The sequence below is a fragment of the Apus apus genome, chromosome Z, assembly GCF_020740795.1.
Source record: "Apus apus isolate bApuApu2 chromosome Z, bApuApu2.pri.cur, whole genome shotgun sequence".
NCBI classification, from domain to species: Eukaryota; Metazoa; Chordata; class Aves; order Apodiformes; family Apodidae; genus Apus; species Apus apus.
Window position 1 is genome coordinate 52,349,011 of NC_067312.1, and position 16,079 is coordinate 52,365,089.

At 40.1% G+C, this 16,079-nt stretch overlaps 1 protein-coding gene across 3 annotated transcripts in view; it reads left to right on the forward strand.

Annotated features, from left to right (window-relative positions):
- RNF38 (ring finger protein 38) overlaps positions 1–16,079 on the forward strand; it is a 116,509-nt gene that overhangs the window by 54,217 nt on the left and 46,213 nt on the right. For all 3 annotated transcript variants that reach the window (XM_051642701.1, XM_051642699.1, XM_051642702.1), the window contains exon 2: positions 10,329–10,399. In XM_051642701.1, the coding sequence (XP_051498661.1) occupies positions 10,329–10,399 (71 nt within the window). The remainder of the gene's footprint in view (positions 1–10,328; positions 10,400–16,079) is intronic.

Consider the following 16,079-nt stretch of genomic DNA (forward strand, 5'->3'; position numbering starts at 1 on the left):
GTGTCAAATGTGTATATGCAGGGTAAGGTCATCTATTAGACTCTACTTGTGCAGAAGCACACCTGCTGAAGTAGCTACCAGGGAGCAGTGAGGGCACTGTGTGACTAACCTCCAAGTAAAGCTGCCACGTGGGCCAGACACCATAACTGGAGATGCTGTTCAGATCGTGTTGACAATAGTGCCAGTCTCTCACAGAGTTTTAATGCAGAAAATTAGGTTCCTTTTAGTTTGTTAATGAATTTTGAATTCTACTTGATACATATCAGAGCCAATTCCATTGTGGGAGCTGTGAATCCTACTGTACAGCAAGGGAGAGGAGAATAGAAAATAAAACATTGTTTGTCTTTAATCTTTGTCTCTTGAACTATCAGCCTATGAAAAACTATCTAATATCAGTTTCTGTGTAGGTAAGTCTCACAGGAGTCCTGTAATACAGCAGCTAAGAGAAAGTATGTTTTTGTACTCTAGGAGCAGAAGAAGTATGTTTCAAGCTGCAGTTTAAGTTGATGCCAGTTTCACAGAAAATAACCTCAGAGTGATTTTTGTATTAAGAGATCTAAGGAGAATGACTTCTCAGACAGGTGGAAATGATTCTTGGGTTGTTCATTAGGCTGAAGTATCTGACTTCCAAGTCGAGTGGGAACAACATCTTCTGAATCTGTAGACCTTGTCCCCAGTTGCATGATAATTATCTGCAGCACGTTTGGTGCTTCCATCAGATAGCCAGAAACAGTGTGGTTTTTATGAACTCAGTTGATCAGAGTCAGGAGGACACAAAGATAACAGAGCCAGGGAATCTTCTTACTCTGTCCTGCAATCAAGCCTGTCTTTGAGCAGCTACTATTTTTAAACCGTGTATATTAAATACGTACAATTAAAGTTTCACTCTGAAGTAGCAAACCAAGTATGAATGATGTTATAAACAGTATCATTTTGTATCCAGATTGAATTAATGGCTACTTGACTGAATGGCTCCAAATTTCTACTTTAAAGTAGGCCTTGACTGAAAACTAAAATGCCATTTGGCAGAGAATACTCTATACCCATAAATACATGCATCATTGGGGCAGCGTTTTTCTTAGAGTAGCCTTATAATGGGTCTGAGCCTGACTCAGGCCAGAAGGTGGAAGGGAAAACCAGAAGTCAGAAAACACCAGTAGCCCTGCACTGTATACTATTGAGCAGGACCATGGAGCATGCTTCTTGCCAAGTAGAGGAAGCAGGAGGAAAAGGAAGGAGGGAAGTTCAGGAGGTATTTTACTTTCTTTTTTCTTCTTTGGTGACTTAGGCTGCTTCCTGGCTAGGATGTCATCCAGGGACTTAACACAAGCCTCTTGGGTACATGTGCTGTGTGCTCAGGAATTCCTTAAAAGTTGCCAGTAGTAAGTCATACAAAACAGCTGAAAAGTACTACCTCTTACCAGCATGGAGTAAGTTCTTTCCACAACAGAAATCAAAGTGAATGTATATTATTTGGAAACCTGTGGAATTTCAGTTTGTTGGAGTTTATAAAAAGAAGAGTGGAGGAAAAGAGGGAAGAGTGGTAATCCTAATATGCAGTATATGCAGCTAGCATAGCTGCAACTCCTAGACAAGATGCAATGTTTCTTCTTCTCAGTCAGAATTGCATGCATAGGAAAATAAATACTTCTCAGAGCTTGGCAAGGTTTAACACTGAGCCAACATGAAACAACTGACAGGCTCTATTATCCATCCTAGGAGCAGACACTGACTGAACAACATGCTGTTAATTTCAGCAGGTGCAGTCACTTAGAAGAGACTTCACTGAAGAAAATCGGTTCTGTCCTGGCTCAAACCAGAATACTGCTATAATATACTTACTTTGCAACCATCTCTTACTTGACCAGCCTAAGTAGCAAAATATTCTGTTTAACTATTAAGTAACTTCTTCACTGCAGTTTGAAAGGCACTTGAATTAGAAGAGAGCATCTAAAATCTAAATAGTATGCTGCAAACAGAAGAGTATTGTTGATTATTAGATGACAGCCATCTGTAGAAGTGGGTTGCATCACATTTTTGGATGTTAAGTCACCTAGATCACTGATAATGTAACCTCCTTATTCTCTTGGTTTCATCTTTTGAAGTATGTTGGGCATTTTAGGGCTGTATCTCACCAGAAAATATATACTCAACTCACAGGTTTTTTAAAGGGAGCAGATCATTAAAGAGTCTAAGCTCCTCTCCAAATTAAAACATTAATTGTTTCTGTGCATTTTCTACTTTGCAAACACTAGTCTGAAAATACAACTCTTGCCCTAGAACTCTTCTGATTCAGGCAAGTTAGGCTTAAGAGCATTGCTATAGATAAAATGAATGAAATAGTACAGGTGGCATATACAAATGTTTTCCTAATCAGACTGGTTCTGGGGAGGCAATGAGTGTACAAGTGTCATTTATTTAAGCAGTGAGATATTTGCAGTAGCTCTGAAATGACTGAATTAGAAGGATTGTACTCGCATCTCTTTTTAGTTGGACTAACATTGTATGAGTTTGGACAGTTAAATATTGGCAGGCTTCAAGTAAGCCATTCAAACCTGCTGTTGATGCTCTTTTTATTACAAATCAAAGTTAGGTAGAAACCATAAGGTTCTGAAGATTCTTTTTGCTGTTCAATTTAATGTGTGGATTTAGAAGGAAAGCAATCCCTTTCTTGTCGTAGCTGTGGAGAGCAGCACTCTTGCTTGCTTGCTTATTAGGAAAGAGTTTGTTTTTCCCTGAGTTCAAGATACAATGTTAAGCTGAGTCTATCACTTTAATTTGAAAAAGGGAGTGAACAGTTTAACTGTATTTAAGAGCTAAAAGGCAAACTCAAGTTTCTGCATCGAGACTTTGTATATGTCTGTGTATTGCATACAGATATATGGGATGTGTAGTTATTAATTGTAATAAGTAAAATTGGGGAGGGGGGGGGAAATTGCGTTTTGGAAAAAATCAAAGAAAAGAGAACATAAGGCACACACAGAATAAAAATAGGTCACAGTGAAACAGTAAGAATTTGACAAAACCAGCTTCGACTTAGAGAAGAATATATCCCAAGTAGTCACCAGCTCGGCCTGGAGACAGGCCTGCTGGACAGATGGAAGGGGTGGGAACAGAGCAACCCCCACAGTTTGCCTTGGTTACAGCCTGTGGCACTGGGGGGAAAAACACTGAGTAATTGAAATCACTGTACCATTATATTAATGAGCTATTAGCATACTAACATTCACACCTACAGACCAGAGGGACCCGCTACTCATAAAAAGCTCCTTACTCTTTGAGCATGCATAGTGAAATTCCTGAGCATTATCACTTTAAATGGAAGCGAGGGATTGGTTGGCAACTCGTGAGTGCCAGTGATAGAACAGTGTTGGAGATAAAGTTCTTTCTCACATTTCTGGGTATAAAAGTAGCCCTTGTGTTACAGTAAATTTGGTTTGCTTCGTGGAACACCCTCCTCCCTGTTCTGTGCAGAACTGGATATTAAAGCAAATATCTGGACTCAGTGTGTGGATTGGCTCCTTTCACACTGGGTAAAAGACCCCACTTTCAGGACAACACATGGTCACAGACATACAAACTCCTGTTTTTTTGTGCATCATTTGGAGGGTGCTACTCTACATTGTCCTGATATTGGCAGTGGTGAAGGGGTGGCTGGTCTGACATTTCTTGGAGTTGTCACAGTGTAACTTGAGGCTACAGTTTTGTCACCTAGTTGTTAGAAGCTGAGTCTCAGGAAAGCTGGCTGTTATAAGTGCCCTGTTACTTGCACAGGAGGGAGACTGCTTGGATTGCAGGAGAGGGAGTGATATTGCTTGAGATGATGGCATTAGACCTCACAGTTGCATCTCCTGAGCACTGCAGCAAGGAAACAGGTTTGGAAAGCTGCTGTGGACAGTGGCCCACATGTCACATTCTGTTGCTTACATAAGAGTCTTCCTGGCATTTTTCCCTGCACTCAATCAGCTTTATAGCAGAGATAATGCTTCAGTCAGAATTAAAGCCATCTTATAATAGGCATGGGACCTTCTAGCCCTAAGGTGCAATTAGTCTTGAGTTGGTCTGAAAATCAGTGTAAGTTTGGGGATATGAAGGTGGTTTTTATCTACTCCCTGCAGTCAGGACACTGTAAATTGTCTTATAGTTCCTTTCAGCTTGCCAGCAGTGTTTCCTTGTTAAACTGCAGTTGAAAATTGATGATAGAGACTAGAAAGCTGCTGAGGTCACCTCTGGGATTCTGACTACTGATTTTTCTTGATGGTGGGGGAAAGGTGATAAACCTTCATATTTGTCTCATCGTAATCTGTTTCTTGGAAAGAAAATGCTTTAAAAACATGATACCTCAGTTACAAAAAAATGCCTCTTCTGGGCTGGGTTGTTGCGTTTTTTTAAATATTAAAGTAAGGCGAAACCTACAGGATTTCCTGGCTTTGTAACTGGGTATTGCAGATTGTGTTGCTGTGGAGCAGAGCCTTTAGCTGGTAATCCTTAGTATCAGTGCTCCTGGATCTGTTACATCTGCTGGGCCAACGCGTTATCAGTGCTGTCTTTGAAAGAAGCTCAGGGCTGCTGTTGGTGAGACTATTGGTGATAGCAGCCAGCTAATTGGCACAAAGCAGCTGAGATGTCTGTAAAATCTTTGACAGTTACAGGATTGTGTCTTATGTCTTACTGTTGTTGTACTGTAGGGTGTTGGTAAGTAGTTCACCAGAAATTACACAAATCTGTTGTGAAGACCCTGAAAGACTCCATTTGGGCATAGGGCAGGGGAAGAAGAAAAAAATAAAAATAAAGCAGTTCCATATCCTCTGCTGTGTTTGGTTGTCTCTGGCTCTCTTTGTAGAACTGCTGAGTATGATTGAATCTTGTAGATAAAACTCAAGCTACTTGTTTGTTTTTTTTTCTTGGTAACGTGAATAGTGTTAAAGTTGAAGCTATGTCAAAATTAATCCTGATGGGTTTCCCAGGTTTCCTGCCTTGTATTTACTAACTAAAGCTGCTCTATTGCATCTGTGTTGCTGCTGCTGATATCCATTATAGAGGGACCAAAACCAACTTGTGACTGTGTATGTGATGGCTGTTCTTGAAAAGCCTATCAGTAAATGCCTATAATGTAGCCTGTAATGCAAGGTCACCATGTATGAGTTTAATTTGCTTGAGAACAAGTTTTAGGTGATGTGGAGGTCATACAGAAGCTCTACCTCTGGATATTTGTTTTATTATCCAAATGCATAGATGCTTTAAACAATTCATATGTATTTGTTCTAATTTGGCAGAACTGAGCTATTTTGCAGCCTATCTTTTTTATCTTAGCCTAATCCAAGAGGTCATATTTTGCTTTAGTTTTGCTCTGAGGTAATGGGCAGAAAGCTGACAAGCTTTATCCCTAACACTGTGTTCCCTTTGGGGTTTTTTAGCTTGCCTTTGAGCTTGAATTGGTTCCAAATTTAAAAAAAAAATATATGGAGCATTCTTAGTGAAAACGCTTGTTTTGCATAAGTGTAAATCAAATGGGATAGGAGTTCTGCGTGTTTTGAATACTTAAAACTAGTCCTTTTTTGCCTTCCCATCTCAAGACTTCAACTCTATAGTGCTTTTTACTTTGTTCTCCCTCCCTTTCTTTTTTTTCCCCTCTACACTGTCAATTCTATCTAAAGAGACCAGCTATCTCCCTAGTAACTCATGAACTCATGTCTTTCCTTATCTTAATGAATCCTGACATCTGCATTGATAAAAAGTTTCACCAAGGAACCTATTTGGCATTCCTTATATAATGGTGATACAAGTCTTGATTCTGTCCAATACTGATACATTTGTGGAGAGGAAGTAGTGTTTTGTCCAAAAATTGTAGAATCATAGGATGGTTTGATTTGGAAGGGACTTTAAAGATCATCTAGCTCCAACCCGCCTGCTCAGGCATGGACACCTCTCGCTAGATCAGGTTGCTCCAAGCCCCATCCAGCCTGGCCTCGAACACTTACAGGGATGGGGCATCTTCCCTGGGCAACCTTCTTCGGTGTCTTACCAACCTCACAGGAAAGAATTTCCTCCTAATGTCTAACCTAAATCTCCCCTCTTTGAGTTTAAGGCCATTTCCCTTTGTTCTCTCACTACAAGCCCATGTAAAAAGCCCCTCTCCAGCTTTCCTGTAGCCCCTTCAGGTGCTGGAAGGCTGCTATGAGGTCTTCCCAGAGCCTTCTCTTCTCCAGACTGAACAGCCCCAACTCTCTCAGCCTGTCTTTGTGGGATTTTCAGTTTGAGGTTAAGGGATTCCGTGCCCCATCCTCCCCGTCAATGAAAAGGACTAAGTAAACTTAATGTTTTTATGTGTCTTGTTGGTTGTGTGACAATAAGAAAAGTCCCTCGGGCTGACTGTTGTTGGCTTTTCTTCTCCAGGATTCAGTTGGTTTCTTTTTTTCTCTTCTCAGGACATTATTTATTAAACTTTCTTGGTGTCTTTAAGGTAACTCTGGAATCTCCGAAGTGCAGGTTAGTGCAGAAGTGCAGATGAATTTTCAGCAGCCAGAGTTTTGCTGCATCATGATCTCCAGCAGAATTCTAAATAAACAAATAGTTTAAACAACAACAACAAAGTGGGTTTGCTTCATCGTCAACTCCAGAAAAAAATTAAAACAGAAACCATAATGGATAATGTATTAGTTCAATGGTACTGTAGAAGTTGAGTGTAGTTACTTGCTATCTTACAAGACATGACAGAGGAGTGAACTTAGATGTGTGTTGCCTTAGCCTCTGCACTGCTGATCCATTTGCTAAAAAATGTGCATCTGTAAGCAAAACAGCAAAGATGCCTTTACCAGACCAAGCAAGAAAGGATTTTTTTTATTTAATTTTTATTTAATAGATATGCTCAGTATTGTGATTCCCACTGTGAAAAAAGTACAGAATATTTGGCGTAATGATGAGAAAAGTAAATATAGGGAAGTTACTAGTTCTGTTTTCACAAGTTTGAGATAATATTGCTAGTGTGTGGTTTTTGCACAAAATGATAAAGAAAAGTAAGACCTTTCTACTTCACTGTACCCATCCTCATTTTATGTGCCAAATCTTTTATACTAAACTTATTCCAGAAATGTTGTCTTCTAATGTCTGAATGATGTCTTTCATATCCCACTATCTTCTAATCTTGTAATATTTTGAATGTTCTGAATTTGCAAGAGTGAACACTTCTAAATAGTGGCTATTTATAATTAATATAATATTTTCTAGAAATAATAGAATAACAAACTGTATTTCCATGTATGTGTATATATACATACACACATACATATCTGTACATATGCATAGGTATGTACAAATGTGTGTGTGTGCATATATATACATATGTTTTACAAAAACACATAAATTATATTCATTTCCACAATCCATTATTTGTCTAATAGAAATCTCTACTAAAATACATAAAAGCTTTGGGTTTTAATACTTTTGCTTAAATTTACTCCACAGCAATGTCAAAATTTCTGAAAAATTAAGTTGATCACAAAAAACCCAGGCATTTCCTTTAAAAAGGGATCTTAAATAGAATTGTGGTGGGGTATATTTTTTTTTCTCTTGTGTTTTTCCCCCCCAAAAAAATCCTGTATTCAGAGGGTTTTTTATGCTTTTCTTCACAAGTATATTTTCCATAAATTTAAAACCAGAATATAATAAATATAATGAAATCTGAAATATTTGTCAGCTCACAGTTCTGGGTCACTGTGCACTGGCACCCCAAGACACTGCAGAACTACGAGCACATTAAAAGGAAGGGACATGCAGAAATAGATGGCATTGATGTCTAATTATGCTTTGTCTGCCTCAGGATGGAATTTGAGTTCAACCTTGTGACTGAAGACTTGAGATATAATTGATGCAAAGCAATTAAGAAGTTTATTAATTAAAAAACACAGCATTATTGGTAGAGCAGTAGGATAGCCAGTGGTGTAGCATCAAATCAATCTGTCATTATATTACGATGCATGTTACTACACTTATCAATAAAGCTGCTAGTTATAGGTCTGAACTGTAATGAATGATGTCTGACTATTGAATTACAATTCTATAAGCATTGAGGTGTCTATCACTTCTGCTGGCCCTCCCCCACATCAAGACTTAGAGACACTGTGTCTTGGTATAAAAATGAAAGCGAGTAAACTACAAATGAGAGTCTGATATAGAGCTATATATTGCCTAGCCTGTGGGATCTTTTGAGACCACCCCTTTTAAGGGATTTATGTAGTATGTGTAATAAAATATGCTACTGGTGAACTTTCATGCACTCTTGCAGATTAAAAACTAATTTAAGAATTGTTTGGTGTAGAAGCAACTCACGTGTGGAAAAGAAGGAACTCATAAGTGTGTCGCATGTTGGGATTAAAGGTTCTATTAGAACTTTCAGGAAAATGACATTAAATTATCTATTCCTTTTAATAAGGTCAGGGTATGTTGGAATATTCTTGTGGATTAAATCTGATTTGATGGAGACATTTTGCTTTGAAAAAAAGATATTAAGTGGATGAATAAACTTATTTAGAAGTTTGCCTGATTAAGTGGTGTTCAAACAGCATTTGTACCTTCAAACATTCAGATGGAAAAACTGACCGCTGTTAGCTGTCCTGTGAACTTGGAAGCCCCAGGCTCGTATCTGTGTGCTGCTGTGATGTGAATCATTTCCCAGTAGCTATGGCAAAGCCAGCTAGTTCCAACTGGTGTGAAGCAAACCTACGATGATGTGAATTGGCTCAGGCTCATGAATGAACAGCATCCAGGTGCTGTGTGCTGGATAGAGCTCAACATGTTTTTGCTGACTGCTGGGATAGTGCCTGTGCAGTACAGTACTGTTTTTTCTAAGCTTTGTACTACGGCTAAGATAAGAAGGGAAATTTACCTAAACCAACTTCAGTAGAATTCACATGGCATAATTATAGTGCTGGCAATTAGACAGTATATTCCTTGGAGTTAGCAGCATGTTCTTCAAGAACGTCCAGACTGCTTAGAGACGGTGTGTGTGCGTGTAAAAACACATATGCAAAGGAGTGAAGAAGGAAATGGATTTTCCCTCCCTCCCATTATTTACTTTCTGTTTTAGAAATCAAGGGGGAAATGCAATTTTAATGCTAAATATATTGTTTCTTACCTGAGGTAGTGATGGCAATAAGCAGTGCAAATTCTTCTTTCAACCCTCGCCCAAAATACAGAGGGATTTTGGGGGAACTTGCACTACTTGGCTGTGATTCCTGGATATAGCTGGCTGCCTGCTTAAACATTTATCTTTTTTGATCAGTTCTGTCCATGTCCAAAAGAACAAGTGGACTGCAAAGCTTTATGACAAAATTTTTGTATGGAATTTTTTGTGAATGTCACAGTGTAGGACTACTAACATTTCAAAATTTTAACAGAAGGACCACAGGAAACTTGTGGAAAAAAGTTCTAGGTAGATCTTTTTAAAGTAAAATAATTAAATGGTGTAGCTTTACAAATTAGACTTTTTTTCTCATTTTGTTTTTTTGTTTTGTTTGTTTGTTTTTTAAAATAATTTAGCTCAGTATTTGCAGGAAGAAGTCATCTTATGGAGGCATAAATTCAACAATAGCAGTTACCCCTCTCCTGTGCTTTCTCAGCAAGGAAGCAGCACATCAAATAGCTCATTCTCCCACTGTCATGTTTCATGTAATTCTGTTTTAGAATCTTTATGGATACAACCAAACATTATTTTGTCTCCCTCCTTGGACGAAGGCTCATGACTGGTGTGAGCCTTTGCAGAGGTGTGCTGTCCCTTTTATCCGATGCGTAAAGAAACCTGTGGAAAGACCTTAAGCAGACAGGAATTCTGCTACAAACAAAGCAGATACCTTTACATCTTTTCTGCTTTGACCTTGGATTTTCCACTCTTACTCTAAACATAATGCTGGAAAGAGGCTGTGTTGTTTTGTGGCTACCCAGGGTGCTGAAAATTTTCTGTAGTAAAGAATATAGGGCAGAACTATACTAAGCGTGAAGTGTGTAGCTTTTCCTTATTTGTATGTGAGTGTGTGTACTTTGTGGCATATGTTTGTTTTGAATTGATGATCTAGCTCTAATTTTACTCTGTTTAAATGTTTAGAAAAAATATACATGAAGACATGGTTGGCATACTGTGCAAAATGTCTCACTGCTTTATCAGAATTAAATTAATTACTTGCCAGATGTAGCTGTCTGGCAACTAAGTCTCTCTTGTGTGTGGGAGAAAAAAAGAATGTGTGCTAAATTTATCTTTATTTTTAGCATTCACAGGAATTGGGTTATCATTTTAATGATTTCTTGTTTTTTTTTTTTCCTACCTTCTTTTGTAGGTAGCATTGGTACATCCTTTCAGTGGCACTCAATCCATCAAGATCATATTTGTAATGATGACAGTGACAAGGTGAGGCTTACAAAAATGTTTCCTTCACAAGATGCATATGCAATGAGGTTTTTTTTATTTATTGCTTTTACTCTACAGTGATTGTTTTGTAGGCATAGCAGTGAATTTTCAGAGTTACTCGTTTAACTATGTCTGGCATATTGAGAAATAAAAATCCTACTTAAGAAAATCTTTTAGTCAGTTAAGGACAGGCTTGTCTGCAGTAATGTATTTTTGTTTTTACTTGTGTTCCTTTGCTATTCTAAACATGTGTGAGTTGCCATATTGACACTGTCAGTTAATAAAGAACAGCAATATTTTTGCTAATCTTTTGGAAAGAGAGGATGTCATGTTACTTCTGACTTCAGAGGTGAGAGCCTAGCTAAGTGTTCAAAGCCTTCTTGCATTAGCTGTATTTTCTTGTTTTGGAGTTGGGAACTTAAGGTTTTACTTATAGGAAGCTTCTGTTCAGTACAGCAACCTTAAAATACTGACTTCTTTAATTATGTAGAAGCATTTTCCTAACGTTTTTTTGGTGTATTCTCAGATTGGCTTGCATGGAGTCAGTAAGAGTGCTTGATGTTTGTCCTGGTTTCAGCTGGGACAGAACAAATTCTTCTTAGTAGCTGGAATAGCACTGCATTTTGGATTCAGTGTGGAATTTGGTATGAGAAGAATGTTGATAATACACTGGTGTTTTGGGTAGTTGCTAAGAAATCCACTACTTTTCAACTTCCCATGCAGATGCATAAGAAGCTGGGAGGGAGCATAGCCGGATCAATAGATCCGTATTGGCTAATGCAATATCCTGTATCATGCAACATCATGCTCAGTACATATATGAGGGCTGGCCAGGAAGCTGTCTGTCTCTCTCTTCTACAATTGTTGTTTTGGGTTTTTGTCTCCTCCAGGATTGGTAGTCAGGAATGGGCTGGGCATTGATCAGCAGGGTGATGAGCAGTTGTACTGTGCATCATTTGTATATTCTTCTACTGCTACTGTTATTAATATTTAGTATTACTACATTTTATTTAATTTCAATCATTAAATTGTTTTTATCTCAACCTATGCGTCTCCTTGCTTTTCCAATGCTGTTCCCCATGCCCTGGGAGGGGGCAGGGTGAGCGTGTGGCTGTGTGGTGTTTGGTGGCCGGGTGAGTTAAAACCACAGGGATGGTTCAGTCAGCACTGTAAGTGTGCCATACAGAACTGGAAGGTCTGAGACTTGCTTTCATGTTCACCTTGTTATTGATGATTTTACCTTCAGCTTTACTGTCCCTAAATAATGCAAGTTGATTCACATTACTTTAAAAATGTAACATGTGTTACATTGTTTGTACACATGACACTTTATAGTAAACTAACATTTTAGCTTCACATGCCTGGAAGAAAGAATTTGTTAGGCAAAATTTAAGTGATCTTTCTTGGGAAGTGGAATGTGACCTGCATGGCAGTATATTTTGAAATTCTGGAGTAAGTTAATTTTATAGTTGTTTTAGCTTATCCCAGTGTTAGATTGCTTTTCAGTGTAAGTTTATTTTAATGCTCTACTGCCTCTTTTTATAATTTAATTTTAAGGTAGTGTCCTAGATTTGGGGCCTGGTTTAGCCTCCATGTGTTAGTGAAACATGCTGTCCAGAACACAGCAAAATTATTTTAAGTTTCCAGTTGATTAACTGGTTAACTATTTCTATTTGAATTATTTGTAATAGTATTCACTGCTTCCTTTTTTTTTTTTTTTTTTCCTTTCAGAGCTATCCTGGTACACAAACTTAATACTGGCATTCCCTTTTAATACTCCTCCTTTCCTGTCATTACATGGAAGATCACCTCTTTGTTAGGTTGATAGTCTTCCCTTAGTTCTATTTCATATGAGGAAGTTAAAAGTGTTAAAATTATTGTTGAAAATTCTGTTTGTTAGGTGTTTCACAAGTGTGGGAGGAGAGAGTGGAAAGGGCTATGGCAGCTTGCCTGGTTTAAATTTCAAAGAGTGCACAGCCTTTTGAGTTGTTCGACACCTGCCTCCATATTAATACAGAAACTGGGCAACAAATTTACTTTTTTGCATGTTGAGGGGAGGAATGGTAGGAGAAAACAATCTTTCTCACTAGTATTGGTTCTGCACCAGATGAGAACTCCCAACTGTAAAACCTGGCTATAGTGAAACTAGCATAAAAACTGAAAATATGTTTTCCTTCAAATGTCAGTTTTATTTGGTAGGAGCTTTGATGTTAATTTTTTTTTTTTCATAGAATCAGTAAGGTTGGAAGGGACCTTAAAGATCATCAAGTTCCACCCCCCCTGCCATGAGCAGGGAACCCTACCTCTAGACCAGGTTGCACAAAACCTCGTCCAACCTGGCCTTAAAAGATTCCAGGGATGGGGCATCAACAGCCTCCCTGGGCAACCATTTCCAGTTCCTCACCACCCTTATAGTGAAGAATTTCTTCCTAATATCTAACCTAAATCTCCCCTCTCTCAGTTTAAAACCATTACCCCTTGTCCTATCACTACCTTCTCTGATGAAAAGCCCCTCCCCAGCTTTTCTGTAGCCCCTTCAGGTACTGGAAGGTGCCATAAGGTCTCCCTGGAGCCTTCTCTTCTCTAGGCTGAGCAGCCCCAACTCTCTCAGCCTGTCTTCATATGAGAGGTGCTCCAGGCCCTGTGATCATCTTGGTGGCCCTTCTCTGGACCCTCTCCAACAGGTCTGTATCTTTCTTGTGCTGAGGGCACCAGAACTGTACACAGCACTCCAGGTGGGGTCTCACCAGAGCGGAGCAGAGGGACGGAATCCCCTCCCTGGCCCTGCTGGCCACACTTGATGCAGCCCAGGACACAACTGGCTCTCTGGGCTCCAGCACACACTGGTGGCTCATGTCAAGCTTCTCATCTCCTACCACACCCAGTTCCTTCTCCTCAGGGCTGCTCTCCAGCCATTCTCCCCCCAGCCTGTATTTGTGCCTGGGGTTGCACCAACCCAGGTGCAGGACCCTGCACTTGGCCTTGTTAAACTTCATGAGGTTGGCTCTGACCCACCTCTCCAGCCTGTCAAGGTCCCTCTGGATGGCCTCCTTTCCCTCTAGGGTGTCCACCACACCACACAGCCTGGTATCATCAGCAAACTTGCTGAGGATACACTCAATCCCACTGTCCATGTCTCCAACAAAGATCTTAAACAGCACTGGTCCCAATACTGACCCCTGAGGAACACCACTCGTCACCTGCCTCCACTTGGACATTGAGCCATTGACCACAACTCTCTGGGTGCAGCCATCCAGCCAGTTTCTTATCCACCAAGTGGTCCGTCTCTCAATTCTATGCCTTGGATTTGACAGTTTGGAGGTCAGTTTGGAGGTGTTTGGAGACGTCTCAGTTTGGAGACGAGGATGTCATGTGGGACAGTGTCAAATGCTTTGCACAAATCCAGGTAGATATGTCAGTTGCTCTGCCACCATCCACCATCTCTGTAGCCTTGTTGTAGAAGGCCACCAGATTGGTCAGGCATGACTTGCCCTTAGTGATCCATGTTGGCAGTCACCAGTCACCTCTTTATTTTCCATATGCCTTAGCAGACTTTCCAGGAGGATCTGCTCCATGACCTTGCCAGGCACAGAGGTGAGACTGCCTGGCCTGTAGTTCCCTGGGTCTTCTTTTTTCCCCTTTTTAAAAACAGGGTCTATGTTCCCTTTTTTCCAGTCAGCAGGAACCTCACCAGACCTCCATGACCTCTCAAATATGATGGACAGAGGCTTAGCAATTGCACCTGCCAGCTCGCTCAGGACCATGGGTGAATCCCACCAGGTCTCATACATTTATGCACCTTCAGGTTCTTTAGGTGGTCATAAACCTACTCTACACCTATGGTGGGGGGTAATTCACTCTCCCAGTCCCAGCTTTCACCTGCTGTGGCCTTTGCGTTGAGGTTGGAGCACTTGCCAGAGAAGACTGAAGCAAAGAAGTCATTGAGGACCTCAGCCTTCTCAATATCCTGTGTTGCTACCTTGCCCGTTTCCTTCAGGAGAGGGTCTACACTCTCCTTGGATGTCTTTTTCTCCCCAGCATACCTAAAGAATATTTTCTAATTGTTCTTAACATCTCTGGCAAGATTTAATTCTTGCAGGGATTTGGCTCTCCTCACCTCATCCCTAGCTGCTCAGACAACCTCTCTGTAATCCTCCCAGGATACCTGCCCAAGCTTCCAACCCCTGTGTGCTTTCTTCTTCAGTTTGAGCTTTTCGAGGATCTGCTTGCTTATCCACACCAGCCTGCTGGAGTTTCTACCTGACTTTCTCTTAATAGGGATTCATTGCCCTTGGGCCTGGAGAAGGTGATCCTTAAATATCAGCCAGCTTTCATGGGCCCCTCTACCCTCCAGGATGTTATCCCAAGACACTCTCGCAAGCAGATCCCTGAAGAGGCTGAAATCTGCCCTTCTGAAGTCAAGGGTAGTAAGCTTGCTGTGAGCCCTCCTTGCTGCCCTAAGGACCTTGAACTCCACCATTTCGTGGTCACTACAACCAAGGCTGCCCTTGACCTTAACATCCCTCACCAGCCCTTCCTCATTGGTGAGGACAAGATCCAGCATAGCACCTCTCTTGTTGGTTCCTCGATTACTTGGAAAAGGAAGTTGTCATCCTGGCACTCTGGGAACCTCCTGGATTGTTTGTGTTTAGCGGAGTTGTTCTTCCTACAGATGTCAGGGTGGTCGGAGTCTCCCATGAGCACCATGGCTTGTGAATGTGAAGCTGCTCCCGTCTGTCTGTATAGTGCCTTGTCTATATTATCCTCCTGCTCAGGCGACCTGCAGCAAACCCCCACCGTGATGTCACCTTGGCCTTTCTTCCCCTTGATCTTAACCCATAAACTTGGATGTCTGTTATTTGGTTTTTTAAATATTTTTAAGGGCTTGTGTATATGGACATACTTGTAAAAAAATTTCAAGTAGTGCTTCCTAAAAGCACTATCATAGTACTAGGGTACAACTGCAGTTCTCTACCACTCTTTGCTTGTATTTCACATATGCCTATATTTTTATGTCATTTTTAGAACCAGGTATTAGTTTCCAGTTTGAATTACTTCCAAAATGAGAGTTCCATTCTATTTTCCCATTACTAAGAGACAGTAGCTGGTCCTTTTGGTGGAAATACCATGTAAAGGTAAAATGCCGGATTTAATTGATTTATTTGACTTCTTTGTGTTCTTTCTTTATGAATACTTTATGAAAAGCATGCCTTCAGACTATTTTGACATATCTTTGGTTAGTCAATATGCATGTTTCATTGAAATAACTTACTGCTCTGTGCCTGACTGTGTGTAACCAGTTTTTGCATCACAGTTGAAACGTATTGGACTGGCAGTCTGTATATATATTTACAGTAGGTTTTCCAAAAGCCCAGTCATCTTTTCCTGGACAACAGCATGAGAAAATTTCCACACAACACATGCTAAAGGAATGTTGCAGTCTTAATGAAAACAATTTCCAGGCTTCCACCCCAGTTCCTTGATTCTGTTGACTTGGCACATGAGAGTCTTGAATTCATTATCAGTGACATCAGCAGGAAACCAAAATTTAAGCTTTTTCATCTGTGGCCTCACCATCTTAAGAAGGATGTGTCATTGTTGAGAGCATCATTGGCAGTACTGAGAACCTGTTTAATTTTGTAGCATTTAAAACAGTACTTTGCCTTGTCTTACAAAAAGG